Source organism: Staurois parvus, unplaced genomic scaffold (genome assembly GCF_062004578.1).
Source record: "Staurois parvus isolate SC_StPar_1 unplaced genomic scaffold, SC_StPar_1.0 ptg000436l, whole genome shotgun sequence".
NCBI classification, from domain to species: Eukaryota; Metazoa; Chordata; class Amphibia; order Anura; family Ranidae; genus Staurois; species Staurois parvus.
In genome coordinates this window covers 6,990,530-7,007,236 of record NW_028318232.1, presented here as the reverse complement: position 1 = coordinate 7,007,236, position 16,707 = coordinate 6,990,530, and the positions used below count along the sequence as shown (strand labels likewise).

The window sequence follows — 16,707 nt, the reverse complement described above, 5'->3', positions numbered from 1 at the left end:
CAGTAGGCTCTCCAGGTGTGATGGTGGATCCTACAAGAGGTAATTTTTCCTCCTTAAGCAAGGTAGGAATGACAGTCAGCCACACCTCCATCATCTAGGAGCTGGGTTTCAACAGCTATGCCATTAAAGTTAGCGGAACAGAGGGCCCTGTTGCAGGATGTTTTGCAGCGGTTAAGGCTTGTCTGCCAGAAGTCTGTATGTTTATGTACCAAGTTCTCCTGGAACAATTTGGAGAGCTGAGGATCACTCAGATCTGTTCTATCTTGTGGAGCAGTCAAACATACATTAGACTGAACTGGGAGCAAGGAATCATCACGGCATCCACCGTGAAAGCCAAGGGACCCCTTTAATATGGAGGCCACATCTGGTGTTCCCCATTTCTAACAGCATCAGGAAGATCTCAGGAAGAGTGCTTATCAATTTTCTACTCCTGGTCTGTCTATAATAGAAAGAGTTGGAAAGTGGTTCCTAATCAGGCTTGCTTCACACACAATTTCTGGTACCCCCTTGATAGTTTATGTAGACGACAGTTATCGAATTGTCTGAATGTACACTTACTGTGTGTCCATGTAAGAGAGGGGTCCAGTGTAGAAGAGAAAGTATGATGGCTTTCAGAAGGTTAATGGGAAGCATCGACTGAGGCAACCAGGTTCCCTGGATAGCCAGTGTCTTTTAGAACCCATCCCAGCTCTTCAGGCTTGCGTGGGTCATTATGACCTTCCAAGGAGAGAGAAGGAATGATTTCCAGGGACAAAGGACTGAGCAAGAAGACCACTGTGCCAGGGATATTTTTCCCTGGCTAGACAGCAGTACTGGTGATCCAGAGAAGGAATCTGCTTGTCCCACATTATGAGAATGTTGAGCTTTTGCAAAGGTCTTGAGTGGAACTGAGCAAACAGAACAACCTCTAAAGGAGGCTTTCATGAGGACAGACCCCTCAATCAGAAGCAAGCCGAGGGATCTCTGGTTCGCGAAGGAAGAAAATTTTTTTTGCTGAGGCCATGTCCAACATCAGTCCCAAGACCTTCAAGCAATGGGGATGGTCAGCCAATTGTGAAGGCACTGGATTGTCTTTTGGATGTTGCAAGACAGGATTGTGGCTGAAGGTTCTTTCAGCAGAAGGTCATCCAGGTATGTGGTATAAAAGGTCAAAGAGAACACCAAATAAAAAATCCTTAGGAGTCCAAAGTCTTTTTTGTTCAGCTGGTCAAAACAAGCAGGTCAAAAGGAAACCCAATGCATTTTGGGGGCAACATATTCCTTACATTTTCAACAAATTCCTGGACTCCACAAATCCCTGGATTTCTCAACTCGGGTGAATGTCCTCTCCTGGGGAACCCCCGTCTTTGTGATAATATGCTGAATACAGGACAGTTGGGCTAAAGAAATGACTTTGTCCACATTTTGACAACCTGTGAAAATCTATGTTCACAAACCCTCTAGCACTACCTTTCAGACTTTTGATCCAGTTATTCAGTTACAATATTGACAAATGATGAGAGAAATCCCCTTCATCTGAAAGTGATGATAAATCTTGTGGACTTAAGATGAAAATTGGGGACACACAGATACGTGTTAGGGATAGGTAATTTAGGCCCAATGCCCCTATTCAGCTATGGAACTGTAAATAGGTTTGAGTAAAACCCTTCAAGCCTTTCTTCTGCATGAACTGATTACCATTCCTTGTGCCTGATATCAACGCAGGGCAGTTCACAAATATGCCTGCCTTTGAGATATAGCTGAAAGATTGGAAGGTAGGAAATAAGGAGAGGGCAGGCATAGAAAGTCTATTCTGAAGTTTCTGGAAATTACAGAAAGAAATCAGAGGTCTGGGACATCCTTAATCCAGACTGGTGAAATGGCCAATAGACACGTCCCCCCCTCCGGAGAGTGAGGGCGCCCCTTCATTGCGAGGAGGGCTTCTGGGTAAGCTTGGAGGGTTTTGCCACTCAGGGCTTGTGAAAAAAGGGTAAACCCACCCTTTAAATTTGGGGTGGATGCCAGGGTGGAACAAAAAGGCTGCAGCGATAGTAGGCTTAGACTGTTTTTTTTGTGGAGTAAAACTACTTTCCTCCGAAGAACTTCCTTGGTAAAATGTATCCAGGTATTTATCAAACAGGCATTCCCCATTGACAGGCATATATGAAAGATGCCTCTTGGAAGCAGGCTAAGCAATTCAAGCCTTTAACCAGGCAATTCTGTGCATATGCACAAGGAGCAGTATCATCCCAGAGACCTGGTGAATTATATTCACTAAGGAATTAACACAAAATAACAGTGTTGAGGGCATAATCTGCAATTGTCCAGCATAACAGGGCCCTCAAAAACAGGATTCTTTCATTTGCCCAGTCCAGTCAGCAACAGTCTGAAAAATGGACATTTTAGCAATGGCCAAATGCAAGGCAGGACCAGCAACAGCAAAAGCTGCCCCTAAAATAGGATTCCACAGATTGCCTAAATGAGGAAATATCCTCAACAGGAACAGCGAGGTGCTTCCTGGGGACAGAAATGGCAGGATTCACTACTGGATCAATTTTTCATGAATTACTTTACTATTTAAAAAATGTTTGTAAGTACCAGTAAGTTATTACTCAATAAAGGTTTTGTGAAGGTATCAAACAAAATATAGAAGATTTATCTGAAAGGACATTTCTCTGCAATAGGATTATATCTTTTTTGCAGTTGAGTGCTGGCTGTATGGATTTTGTTGAACTCTGAGAGATGCCTGGACATTCTTCCTTCATTTATCTAGTGCCTCAAGCATGACAGTGCAGGAGCTGTTAATTATGAGGTTTAGAGATGGCAGGTTTAACTTTGCACCATTTTTTTAAAGAAAGCAGACCCCCTTGGCAAATAGTTTGGAAATTTAAGTTATTGCCAAGGTAACAGAAATTAAATACAAACTAAGAAAGTAATTCCTTGTCATCTAACCATAGTTATTATGAAGCATCAAATAACCAGATATACATATTAGGGTCTGCCTTCATATACTAGGACAAAGAAAACACTTACGTGGACAGGACCTCGGACGGCAGTTCTGTTATATACGAAGGGATTTTCCTCCCGGTTAAGAACTGAGCAACTTCATTAGAGAAGGTATTACAATTGTGATCAAACAAGTTGTAGGACTCCCCACTGTGGTGAAAGAAAGAAGAAACACATGAAATATGACCTATGTCTGGAAGACACCAAAACAAATTTTACTAAAAACAACAAGACAATGAATGCATGTTTATTAAAACATACATTTTTTTTTTTAGCATTACCATTGATTTATATTGGGGAAGGGGGTGTGGAGAGGAACAAGTTCTGATACTAACAAATGCCTGTTTACACAGGCTCAGAATGTTTTTGCTTCAACTACTTAAAAGTGTTACTAAACCCATAACCCTGCATTCACTCTATCCAGTCTTTCACAGTGAACAGAACATGGAAATGCAATTATTTTAGTAAATATAAATTGCTAAATACCTTTTCTCATCAGCAGTATATAGCTGTCCAGCCAAGCACTGGTTAATCTTGTAGGAGGAGTTTTCATTCTCCTCTGACTGTCTCATGAGACTACATAACCCCTGCCCCTGGACAGAGCTGATCACATGCACCATTCCAAAAAAAACAAAACAAAACAAAAAAACAAACAAACCACACCTCTCTAGCAATACACACCAAACAAAACATGCACAGATCTGTCACTATGGCTCTAACTATGGCACATGGATTGGGGACAGCAAAAGGGGAGAATTAGAGAAGTCAGGATCAAACAGCCTTTTTACACAATGCAGAGGATTAACCCCTTATGTTCCACAGTGAGTATAAAGACCATGCTTTACTGCATATACAGACTGATTTAACTGATGTGCATTTAGTAACACTTTAAGACCTAGTGTTATAGTTTGTCCCAAACCCTGTCACTATCATTTATGCTGGACATCTTGGTATGCAGGAAATGCGTAGAAAAACTTGAACACGTGCAAATAAAAACAGGAAATTACAGTATATATTGAATACTATCACTGCATGTATTACAGTTGCAAGAAAAAGTATGTGAACCCCTTGGGATTACGTGGAGTTTTGCATGAATTGGGCATAAAATGTGTTCTGAACTTCATCTAAGTCACAACAATAGAAGAACACAGTCTGCTGAACATAATACTACACAAACGTTAGATGTTGCCATGGTTTAATTGCATATAACATGTAAATATTCACAGTGCAGGGAGGAAAAAGTATGTGAGGCCCCAGCTTAATGACTTCTCTCAGAGCTAATTGGAGCCAGGAGTGAGCCAACCTTGACTCCAATCAGTGTGATGATATTGGATGTGTTGCTGACAGCTGTCCTGCCCTTAAAAAACACACGCCTGTTTTGGGTTTACTGGTTTCAAGAAGCACTGTCTGATGTGAACCATGCCTCGCAGAAAAGAGCTCTCAGAAGACCTACGATCAAGAATTGTTGACTTGCATGAAGCTGGAAAGGGTTACAAAAGTATCTCCAAAAGCCTTGATGTTCATGTGTCCACAATTAGACAGACGGTCTACAAATGGAGAAAGTTTAGCACTGTTGCTACTCTCCCTAGGCAGGGTCGTCCTGTAAAAATGACTGCAAGAGCACAGCGCAGAATGCTGCATGAGGTAAAGAGGAATCCCAGAGTGTCAGTTAAAGACCTACAGAAATCTCTGGCACATGCTAACATTTTTGTTGACACATCTACAATAAGGAAACCACTAAACAAGAATGGAGTACATGGGAGGACACCACGGAGGAAGCCATTGCTGTCCAAAAAGAATATTGCAGCACGTTTGAAGTTTGCAAAAGAGCACCTGGATGTTGCACAGCACTAATGGCAAAATATACTGTGGACAGATGAAACCAAGATTGAGTTGTTTGGGAAGAACACACAACACTATGTGTGGACAAAAAAAGGCACAGCACACCAACATCAAAACCTCATCCCCACTGTAAAACATGGCGGAGGGAGCATCATGGTTTGGGGCTGCTTTGCTGCCTCAGGGCCTGGACGGATTGTTGTCATTGATGGGAAAATGAATTCCAGAGTTTATCAAGACATTTTGCAGGAAAATGTACGACCATCTGTCCGCCAACTGAAGCTCCGCACAGGATGGGTGATGCAACAGGACAATGACCCAAAGCATACAAGTAATTCAACAAAACAATGGCTGCAACAGCACAGAATACGCCTTCTGGAGTGGCCCAGTCAGAGTCCTGACCTCAACCGGATTGAAATGCTGTGGCATGACCTTAAGAGAGCGATTCACACCAGACATCCCAAGAATATCGCTACACTGAAACAGTTTTGTGAAGAGGAGTGGTCCAAAATTACTCCAGATCGTTGTGCAGGTCTGATCTGCAACTACAGGAATTGTTTGGTTGAGGTTATTGCTGCCAAAGGAGGGTCAACCAGTTATTAAGTTCAAAGGTTCACATACTTTTTCCTCCCTGCACTGCGAATGTTTACATGTTATGTGCAATTAAACCATGGCAACATCTAATGTTTGTGTAGTATTATGTTCAGCAGACTGTGTTCTTCTATTGTTGTGACTTAGATGACGTTCAGAGCACATTTTATGCCCAATTCATGCAAAACTCCACGTAATCCCAAGGGGTTCACATACTTTTTCTTGCAACTGTAGCTACAAACAGATATCAGAATAACACATTTTTGCAGGAGCATGGTCCTTTACAGTAAAAAAGTTCATGTTTGCATTAAAAAGGTACATGTTCTCCCACCTGCTCTCCTATCTAATATGCTCCCAAACAGACCTCATATGCTCTCCTCTGCCCAGGCCAACATGGCTCTCCCATATCCGTCTCTATAGAAACTGCAGCTCTGCCTGCACACTGTAACACAGGAACCCAGTTTCAAATAAAAATGGATGTAAACATTGCCTGGCTGCAGGAGGGCTGGGCAACGGGGACAGTTTGTCTGTGCATCTGAGTTCTGCGTTGAGGCATGCTGGCTGGTTAGGAGCGTGGTTGGGGCACCAGAAATGTTAGAAGCTCTATCAGTTTGTAGTGCTCTTATTGGTGACAGGAAGGAAGGGGAAAAACCCCAAAAGGACAGACAGCATGGAAAAATGCTCTTAAGCGGAAGGCTAGAACCTCAGTAAGTTTTTATCCTGGTGCATCTTGAAGCAGTATTAAACACAAAAGCTAACAAATTCTTACATTTGGTGGCAGCATTCGTTTTCTTTGGCTTGCTTTCCCTTATTTTTACCAGGTTATCTGGCCAGTCAATCTGTTGTTTTTCAAAAGAACAAGCTCTCTTTTAGATGTAGCAATTAAAGGGATAAGAAAAAAACATTTACCACTGACAGGGGTGCTTACAATGATCAGCTTTTATTTATGTAAAACCTTTATCCAAAAAGAGAAAAGAAAAGACTAACTGTTTGCTGTAACTGATTATAAAGTGTGAACTGGTGTCCAGCTTAGTGTGTCTAAATCTGCTAGTACATCTAACACTCCCCCCCCCCCCAGACTGACAGTGCTGCTGTCCAAAAGTGACCCTGTGCTCATTTATCCAGAGTGGGGGTACTCCAACACAGGAGGTTTGTTACTGGCCAAATCACCAGGTGAAAAACTGGAGGAAAAAAAGACTTAAAAAAAAAAACTAATACAGCCACCACATCTAATGACTGATAAGCTCATTTTGTTTTAAAACCACTTTAATAGCAGCATACAATGAGTTGTGTCTCTGCCCACACAACCCCATAGGACTGGCCAACTATAAATTTGACCTGGTGAGCATCATATGCAATTTTCTTTTCTGTTTTCACTATATGATTGGCCAATTATGGCTAAATGGTTAGCACTTCTGCCTGGCAGTACTAGGGTCGTTGGTTCGAATCCCAGCCACAGCACCACCTGCCTGGAGTTTGCATGTTCTCCCTGTGCCTGCATGGGTTTCCTCCGGGTACTCTGGTTTCCTCCCACACTCCAAAGACATGCTGGTAGGTTAATTGGATCCTGTCTAAATTGGCCCTAGTATGTGTATGTATGAATGTAAGTTAGGGATCTTAGATTGTACATCCCTTGAGGATTAGGGACTGATGTGAATGTACAATATATATGTGTAAAGTGCTGCGTAAATTGACGGCGCTATATAAGTACCTGAAATAAATAAATAATAAACTGAACACTTACCATCTCTGTCACAGCCAGGTTCAGCCTCCCCTGGGTGGATGTTTCCTCTGTGCACCCTCTAAATGAGCTACAGTATATGAAGTGAGATTTAAACACCTCTCTCTCCTACTTATCTCCAGGGTTAGGTAAGTAGTGGGACTTTTATTTCAAAGAAAAATATATAAAAAAAATCTGCTTATGCTGGCAGCCCTGCAAGAGATGAAAGGAGATGGTCACCTCACTGCAAAAAACATTATGAAAGCCATGGTGGAGAACACCCACAAGATTATAGCAGAAGGCACCCACCAATATCACTCTGTGAAGTCTTCAAAAATCATCTTCACAGTAACACAGTTCTTCTTCATCAAAAAAGAATAGGCAACTGCCTAAAGATAAATGTTGAGTCTGTGGAGAATGGCGCTTCCAGGGAAGATAGTATACCATGCATGATACACAGAAACAACAAGGAATTGGGAAGCTGACTGATGGACGCATCAATGCTAACAAAATAATCCATAAAAAGAGTCTATCCAGGAAACATCTACAGGACTGCCCTCTGCGTCAAGTCCAAGTATGTCAACACAGTGACATTCTTCCTTAAACCAGTATGGGATGTTGAGTATTAATTACCAATTCGAAGAAGATACTGCCATCTAGATTGGGAGGAGTCTGAAAAAGCACCATGCAAAGTTAGAAAATATTTCCCAAAACTTAAAAAACATTTACTATTCCATTTATTGAAGAGCTGGAACAGCTCATATTAGATGAGTGACAAAAGAAAGAAAACAGCCAGACAATAATAATAGGGTGAACAAGCTCTATTCTCTGAAAGAATCGAAAACAACTCCTTTTATTTCCGTAGCTCTTGTCAATGCCTCTCTTATAAGACTTGAAAGGCATGCCAGGCTTCCTACAGAGGATGCAGTTATATTCTATGATGTCCTGGACTGTCAAATGTATATAGATCTCAAAAGAATATTCATAGCAGTAGAAGGAGCATGCAGACCAGCCATAAGCCCTAGCATCAAGACAGAAAGGATAATATCTGTATTACAAGAACTGAAGCTTGCAGGGGATTTTCAAGAAGCAGCATTGGAGGGTATCATTAAGTATTTTGCTAGGGCCATGCTATTGGCTGTGATGACTAGAAGGATCTGGTTTAAGTGTTACTAAACCCATGACCCTGCATTCACTATATCTGGCCTCCCACAGTACACAGAAATGCAATTGTTTTAGTACATATAACCTTCTAAATACCTTTTTTCTCATCAGCATATAGTAGTCTTGTGACTTTTATCAGTGTCGGGCCGAGCACTACTTAAAGCTTGTAGGAGGAGTTTGCATTCTCTTCTGACTGTACTATAAGGTAGCATGACTTCTGGACAGTGCTGACTGACCATGTGCCAATCACATGAACCCTAACCAAAAAAAAAAAAAAACCTCAAAAAAACTCTAGCAATACACCCTAACCTGAGCATGTGCAGAGTGCTTCCTAGGTCTCCGCTACCAGCAGATGGATTGGGGACTGTGGAAGAAGGGGATGATCAGAGAAGACAGGCTCAAACAGTCTTTTTACACAATGTGGAGGATTAACCAATTAGATTTCACAGTGAGTATAACAAGCATGCTCTACTGCATATACAGATTGATTTTACTGTTGTGAATTTAGTAACACTTTAAATGTCTGGTTGGCAGACCCAAAATGTAAGAGTACCTGCTGCAAAACATTTTATAATTGAGGACATTTGTTTGGAAGTGAACTGGATACCATCATTTCTAACGTCATCATGGACATTCAGGTTTAATCTTGATGGATTGGAAACCCAGGCATGAGAGACAAGCTGCAAAGTTACAACCTTGGCAAAATGATGTCTCCAGAAGTCGCAAGAGAAAAAGCTGAACTCTTGAGTTACTGTGGCGTAAAACTAAATTCCTGCAAGGCTTTATCCTATACAAAGCTGCCCTCCTAAAATACAATTCCTGCCTCCACGCTGCCAAACAAACCTACTTTGTAATTTTTGTTTAAACCTTGTCATCCACTTTTTGTCAGCTCTTCTCTAACTTATTGCTCTACTGTGTCCCCCACCACCTCCACTCACTAACTTACTCACTGTCCAGGAGATTTCCAATCACTTCAAAAACAAGATTGATTAAATTTGTGAGGACATTTCCACTGTACAGAAATTGTCCCCACTTAATATACCCTAACAGTACATTCAAAACTTTCCTCTTTTGACCCGGCTACTACTGAAGAGGTTACCAAACTTTTCTCAGATGCCCAATTAACCAACTGTTCCTTGGATCTTGTTCCCTCACAACTACTACTCCTCACCTCTCTCAGTCCCCTCTTGCATTACTGACATACAAACATGAATGTCACACCACTTTCTCAGCCTGAATCTTTCTAAAGCAGAGCTTGTAATATGCCCTCCCAACCCATGCCCTCCTCCCTGACTTGTCCACAAAGATCAATAATACAACTATCAGTCCCTCCCCTCACGCCAGGGTACTAGGTGTAATCCTAGATTGACCTTTCCTTTCAGCCCCAAATCCAATCACTATTAAAAGTTTGTAGACTTCACCTCTGTAACATCTCTAAAATTCACCCTTTTTTAACTAATGAAACCATCAATCTCCTCATTAATTCCCTTGTTATACCTCGCCTTGACTACTGCAAATCCCTTATCACAGGCCTAACGCTACGTAGGCTATTCCCCCTCCAGTCTACAATGAATGTTCAGTGTCTGCCATCTCTCTCTGCCAATTCCGCACTGGCTTCCGATTGCCCAGTACTAACAACAACATATAAAGCCATTCACAACTCTGCCCCAAGCTATATCACCAAACTTGTCTCAAAATACCACCCAAATCATCCTCTCCCCTCCTCCCAAGACCTCCTGCTCTTTATCGGTCTTGTTTCTTCCTTCCTTCCATGCTCATCTCCGGGACTTCTCCAGAGCCCCACCCACTCTCTGGAATGCTCTACTTCAATCTGTCTGGCTGTCTCCTACTCTGGCCATCTTTAGGTGATCTCTGAAAACTCATCTCTGTAGGGAAATCTATCCTACCGCTACTTAATAGCTGAACTTTTAATTCTACCATCAGCTCATTCCTCAGTTATTACCTTTTGTACCACTTTCCCCACCCTATCAGACTGTAAACTCGTTTGAGCAGGACCTCATGACCCTCTTAAATTGTACTGTATTCTAACCTCACAGCGCTTTACAATATAAAAAGGGAGACCGTACAAACTGTTGGAGCTCCACCACTGGAGCAAACTGGATCATACTTTGCTGGAGTTTTGTTTTTTGTCTTCCTCTGGATCAACTGTGGGTATAAGATTGTGTATATGGGGGTTTTCTGTTACTTTTTTCCCCCTTATTGGCTGAACTAGCTGGACCAGTGTCTTTTCAACCTAACTAAATATGAGCTATGGAGATTACCAAAAAACAAAACTCCTAATCATTTGGCTCAACATAAATCTTTTTGAAGGTGTTCCAGCCCAGACAGCTTCTGTAAGAGCCAGAATAAATCTTTTACACTGCCTGAGCAGAGAAGGTAAAAGACTCCTGAGAAATTCCAACAATCTCAGAGGGTCATTGTTTGAAACTCAAATACACACCTCCAGTAGATCACTTTATAGAAATGAAGATTTTGACAGATTTAGAAAAGCGAAACATTCTTCTGCAGTACATTCAAGAACGGGTACAGAAGAGTGTGATTTCACTAGTACCAAAGCAACAGAAAAGCGAGGGGTTCTTCTCCATGCTATTTCTTCTGGGGAAGAAAATGCGTGACTTCAGGCTAGTGCAGAATTTGAAAAAAAAATTGAACAAGCATGTTTTTGTATAATTGTGAAAGATGAAATCCCTCTAACTGATAGTACAAGCATCAAAATATTTTTCTCTAAAAAGAATCATCCAACCCACCACTAGTGAAAAGATCCCCTGTTCAAAAAATATATTAACACGTGCTTTTCAAATAATAAGTGTCCAAACACATATAATCATACACACTATATCCAAAAGTGTCCAGTGTCTTATAGTCCAAAAAACATAAAAATGAATACGTCCCACTTGAAATCACTTCTTAGTACTGTTGAAGATCCCCAAAGGCCAGCTTCCACAGAGACCCTCAAAGAAATCAAAAACTCAACATAGTGCATTACCTTAATAAACTAATATAACACTCCACACGTGTATTTAAACTATATAAGTGCAAAAAAACCGTGAAAAAAGAAATAACCACTGCAACTTGTGCCAAAACAGTGATGTGTTCCACTCAGTGTAATCACTTCAATAGTGTATCACTTCTAATGCTTCTGGCATATATACCCTTACCAGAAAAAAATATCAAAACCGCTGTAAGGTACAGTATGGAGAAGTCCACAACACTACTCAGCCTCCTTGTCTCCACTCCTGACTTTATAGTAGTATTCTCATCCCCTCATGGTATCACCAGCCAGTTCCCCGGTCATTCGGATCCATGCAGGGTGTATATGAGACAGTAATAGTGTAAGACCGTAACATACCAGGAAATAAGCTTTAATGAATCTGCTTACATGTTTAAGATTAAGTCCCGGATGTGACGAAACGTGTCAGGGGAAGTGACGTTGGACGTACGGAGCAGGAACCGGAAGTGATACGGCGGCCATCTTGGAGTTGGGAATCGCATGGATATCCACCCAGAAGCTGCTTGGTAATCCCCAGATTGTGGGGTCTTTTCCAAATTGCGCTAATTTTATTGTATACATGTAATCAGATTCATTAAAGCTTATTTCCTGGTATGTTACGGTCTTACACTATTACTGCCTCATATACACCCTGCATGGATCCGAATGACCGGGGAACTGACTGGTGATACCATGAGGGGATGAGAATACTACTATAAAGTCAGGAGTGGAGACAAGGAGGCTGAGTAGTGTTGTGGACTTCTCCATACTGTACCTTACAGCGGTTTTGATATTTTTTTCTGGTAAGGGTATATATGCCAGAAGCATTAGAAGTGATACACTATTGAAGTGATTACACCGAGTGGAACACATCACTGTTTTGGCACAAGTTGCAGTGGTTATTTCTTTTTTCACGGTTTTTTTGCACTTATATAGTTTGAATACACGTGTGGAGTGTTATATATTAGGTTATTAAGGTAATGCACTATGTTGAGTTTTTGATTTCTTTGAGGGTCTCTGTGGAAGCTGGCCTTTGAGGATCTTCAACAGTACTAAGTGATTTCAAGTGGGACGTATTCATTTTTATGTTTTTTGGACTATAAGACACTGGACACTTTTGGATATAGTGTGTATGATTATATGTGTTTGGACACGTATTATTTGAAAAGCACGTGTTAATATATTTTTTGAACAGGGGATCTTTTCACTAGTGGTGGGTTGGATGATTCTTTTTAGAGAAAAATATTTTGATGTTTATAACTTTCTGGGGTGGAGAGTTGTTTCTATTTGGAATTGTGGGGTTATGTGGGGTATTTTGAGGATTCTACCACATTTATTTTGATAGTACAAGCACGCAACCTTTCTGAATCAGGGTGCTGTGGCACCCTGGGATACTGTATGAGTAAGTCAGGGGGGCCATGGCATCCTGGTTGAGAAAGGCTGCTGTTCCCCTGATCGAGTTCCCACTGTGCTGATGTATAGTTTGAAGCTCCGCCAGTCTCAGCCCTGTAAACGAAGACCTGTAGAGCTCCAAACTTCTGAATTGTATATTGGAACAGCGGAAGCTCGATCAGGGAACAGTAGTGTGTAGAGCAAAGGACAAGGGAAGCTTCTCCTAGACTGCTCTGCCTCCCCCTTACAGTGCAGTACTATGCTAACAGTTCACCTGGCAGTGTGGGTAAAAGTTACAGAAAATCTGTATTTAAAAAAAAAAAAAAAAAAGGCTGTATGTATTCATGTAAATGCACGTGAGTTTATGTGTATTTATGTACAATATGTATGCATGTATGATTGTGTGCATGTATGTCTGTACATTACTTTTAATCCTGACCCCTAATCCAGAATGATAAGAACTGCTTTCCTAAGCTAGGTGGACGGCTTTCTTAAGGCTTGTTCACAATAGCAACAATGACTGCCCCTCTTCTGAAAAGCAATCAATGCTTTGATTGCTTTTCAGAGGCATTAGACAGGCAGTGAGGAGGCACCTCCTCACTGCTTGTTTTAAACCTTTAAATGCAGCACCACTGTACTGCAACTACATGCAATGCACTCTGTTGCAGTGTGGCCCCATTAATCTGTATGGGACAGGTTCAATAGGCTGAAATGCCCAGAGCAAATCTAGCCCTTGTCCCACTGATCCAGGGGTCCAGAGTATTGTTGTGCATGGACAATCAAGTCTCATGGGCCTATGTGAAAGGGCAAAGTGACACCAGTAGTCGAACCTTGATGAGGAAGGTAGCCGATTATGCAGGCCAAGGGACATCTTCTCAACATCAGAGCAATCTATCTCCCTCCAACCCAGATTTAGATAGTAGCTACACTGAGTCAATTCTTTATCTCCAACGAGTAGTCACTAAACCAGCAAGTTTTTCATCCATCTGGGGTGTGCCCCATCGACTTAGTGGTTACTTCACAGAACACAAAATGTTCCTTATTCCTGATCAGAGCACCATACCCATTATTGGAGGGGGTAGACTTTTTCCACCATGTTTGGAATTTCCGACTGGGTTACATATTCCATTCAACTTCCTTGATCGCCAAGTTCCTCTCCAAGTTGAAGTCACAGGAGCTTATAGTAGTAGCAATAATCCCTTATAGGCTGAGGAAACTATGGTTTGGTAACTGCAGTCCAAGAGAGACTTAATTTAATGGCATGGAGATGGAGAGGCAAATGCTCCTGAAGTTGGGACGCTCACAGAAATGAGTTTTTACACTAAAAAAAGCGAGGAAATCATCCACAAACAAAACTAATTTTAAAGTTTGGAATTAATGTGGGAACAACTGGGATCCCATGTCCCTGAACCCATCTTAGTTGCAGTCAGGCCTGGATAAAGGTTTAAGCTTCAGCACACCAAATCCCCAAGTATCTTCAATTTCTACCCTTACCAACACCAAGTTGGGCAATGGAGCTCTTAGTATTACAGTTCTTAACAGCTTCCATTAAAATGAAGCCACCAAAAATGGCTTCTTTCAGTTGTACTAGAAGTCAGGTCCCCTAATTAATGCAGCAGATACAAGCTCACTCTGGCATTTAACCCTAAAGGCTATTCTTCTTGTAGCCATAACATCAGCTAAGAGTCTCTGAAATTCAAGCCTTCAGCCATCAGGAGCCTTATGTGGTGTTCCTGAATGACAGGATGGTCCTAAAACCCTTGTTACAGTTTATCACAAAAGTTGCTTCCTCCTTTCAATGGAGCCAGGATGTTGTATTACTCTCCTTCCCTGACACCAAAAGAGACCTGCATCCATTACATTTAGGTAACATATTAAGTGCTTTTCTAGCAGTCAACACTTCTTTCAGAAAGTCAGAAGGAATGTTTGTACTCCTCATTGAGCAAAAAGAGTTCATCTGGCTTCAGCACTCACACTGGCTTCTTGGCTAGTAAATCAATTCAAAAAGCTCAAGGCCTGCAAGTTTTAGAAGAGTTGAAGGCACACGCCATCACATCTGTAGAAACAACTTGGGCAGCATATTGAAAAGTAACAGGGTATCCCCAGAAACCATCTGCAAGGCAGCAACTTGGTCATCAAAAAGCACTTTTATTACGCACTACGGAAAGAATCCAGTCAAATTTGGAAGATCAATAGTGGAGCATTCCGCAACTTTGTTATGTCACAATAAAATTGATTTGTTGCATTATTCCCTCCCTGGACTGTGTTTTTTTACCACTGTATACTGCCATGATGCACCAGATAAACAGACAACTGAAATACTCAATGTTCAGTAATTTTCCTTTGCTGGTGCATCTGATAGCTAGTGAGAATGGCATAGGACACTAACCACCTCAAATTTATAGATAGTCAGTCCTATAGGTTTGAGGGGGAGAAGCCACAGTCACTGTATGCTACCATGGAGAGATGCAGCAGGAAGGAAAAATGACAGAAAGGTGAGTATACAATTTTCCATTTCATCGGTTACTGGCACAGAAATTGTGGGTAAAGCTCTCCAACAAGACTAGAGAAAAAGCAGTGCAAAACAGACAGATTTGAACCCTTTCCTGCACTATTCCAAACTGAGAAAAAAAAAAAGTTTTTGCTGAGCTTACACTTTAATAAACTAATGCACGTAGAGAGATTATTCAGTGGCACATGCAAGACTTACCGCCATGTAATGTTTTGGACAGCTTAAAATAAAAGGGAAGGCTGAGAGAAATATGGAGGCTGCCACTGCAACCATTCAGACCTGCTTTTGAAAATGCTTTCCCGTCGTTCTTGCTTTGGTTAGAAAGTGTCACATGGAGACAAAAATAAGGGGACATCTCTCAGCTAGGGTACAGCAACTAAAGCACTTTTCTTTAAAATAACCCAGAGGTGTGCTTAGACAATCTGCCTTTCCATGGTAATTGGATCAAGGTGTTGATGCTAACTGGATATAACTGCTGGGGTATTTAGGGACACTAATTTTAACTGAAGTGGCTTGGAAAAGTTACAAAAAATCTTCAGCATTACACAATTGGTTCAGTTAAATGTGATTGATTAACACCAGATATACCATGACCTGGATAAGTGAAAAATGTTCACAAACAAATAATCTATACATATTAGTTATGTAAATAGTAAATATTGCATATAATTATTTTGAATATTCATAAGGAGCCAGAATTCTTGGTTCCTTTTCACACAATTCACAGGTTCTTCCTAGAACTTGTTAAAAAAATGTAAACAGAGTTAAATATTTCAAGCGAAAAATGTATGCATACAGGCAGCATACAATCTAGATGTGTGTTTGGGATGTGTATTTCTACTCCTATATAAACCCATACTGGTAAGGTTTGCAGGTAAATTCCTACACTCTGTAGCTGAACAAGGGGGCAGACCAGGTGAAATAATGGTATATGGATTTGAAGATACGGTTTCATCTTTCATTACTTGCAAAAACACTTTTCAGTCCCACCTGAAACCAGACTCCCCCAGTGAGGACAGGTATTCCAGGAAGATCTCTTCAGTCACCTCAGTGTTGCCAAGATCCACCACAGTGTCTGGATGACCCAGCAGTGTTCCCCCCTAGAATAAAGACAAACACAATTGCAACTTTAAAAAACCTGATTGTTATGTATCGCCTCCCACAATTACTGTCAGTGGCTGTTTATGCAACACATAGGCTTCATGAATATTAATTAGATTTACTATATATTTAGGGTTACATGATATACACTGTTGAATAGATCTGAGAAATTATCCTTTATAGCAGGAGTCTCCAAACTTTCTAAACAAAAGGGCCAGTTTATTGTCCTTCAGACTTTAGGGGGCCGAACTGTAGCCAGTGGGAGTGGAAATATTCCTGGAATCAGTGGTAGTAAACATTGCCACATTTGGTATAAGGGAGAGGAATCGTACCCCACAACTGGTATCATTGGGATGAAGAGTGCCCTATCATTGGTGTCAGTGGAAGGAATAG

The 16,707-nt window shown here is 41.2% G+C and overlaps 1 protein-coding gene across 1 annotated transcript in view; it reads right to left on the bottom strand.

Annotated features, from left to right (window-relative positions):
* DESI1 (desumoylating isopeptidase 1) overlaps nt 1–16,707 on the bottom strand; it is a 65,262-nt gene that overhangs the window by 26,264 nt on the left and 22,291 nt on the right. Inside the window, exons 4-5 of the mRNA XM_089687720.1 lie at nt 16,204–16,313; nt 3,013–3,135 (exon numbers count right to left, since the gene is read on the bottom strand). Of these exons, the coding sequence (XP_089543846.1) occupies nt 3,013–3,135; nt 16,204–16,313 (233 nt within the window). The remainder of the gene's footprint in view (nt 1–3,012; nt 3,136–16,203; nt 16,314–16,707) is intronic.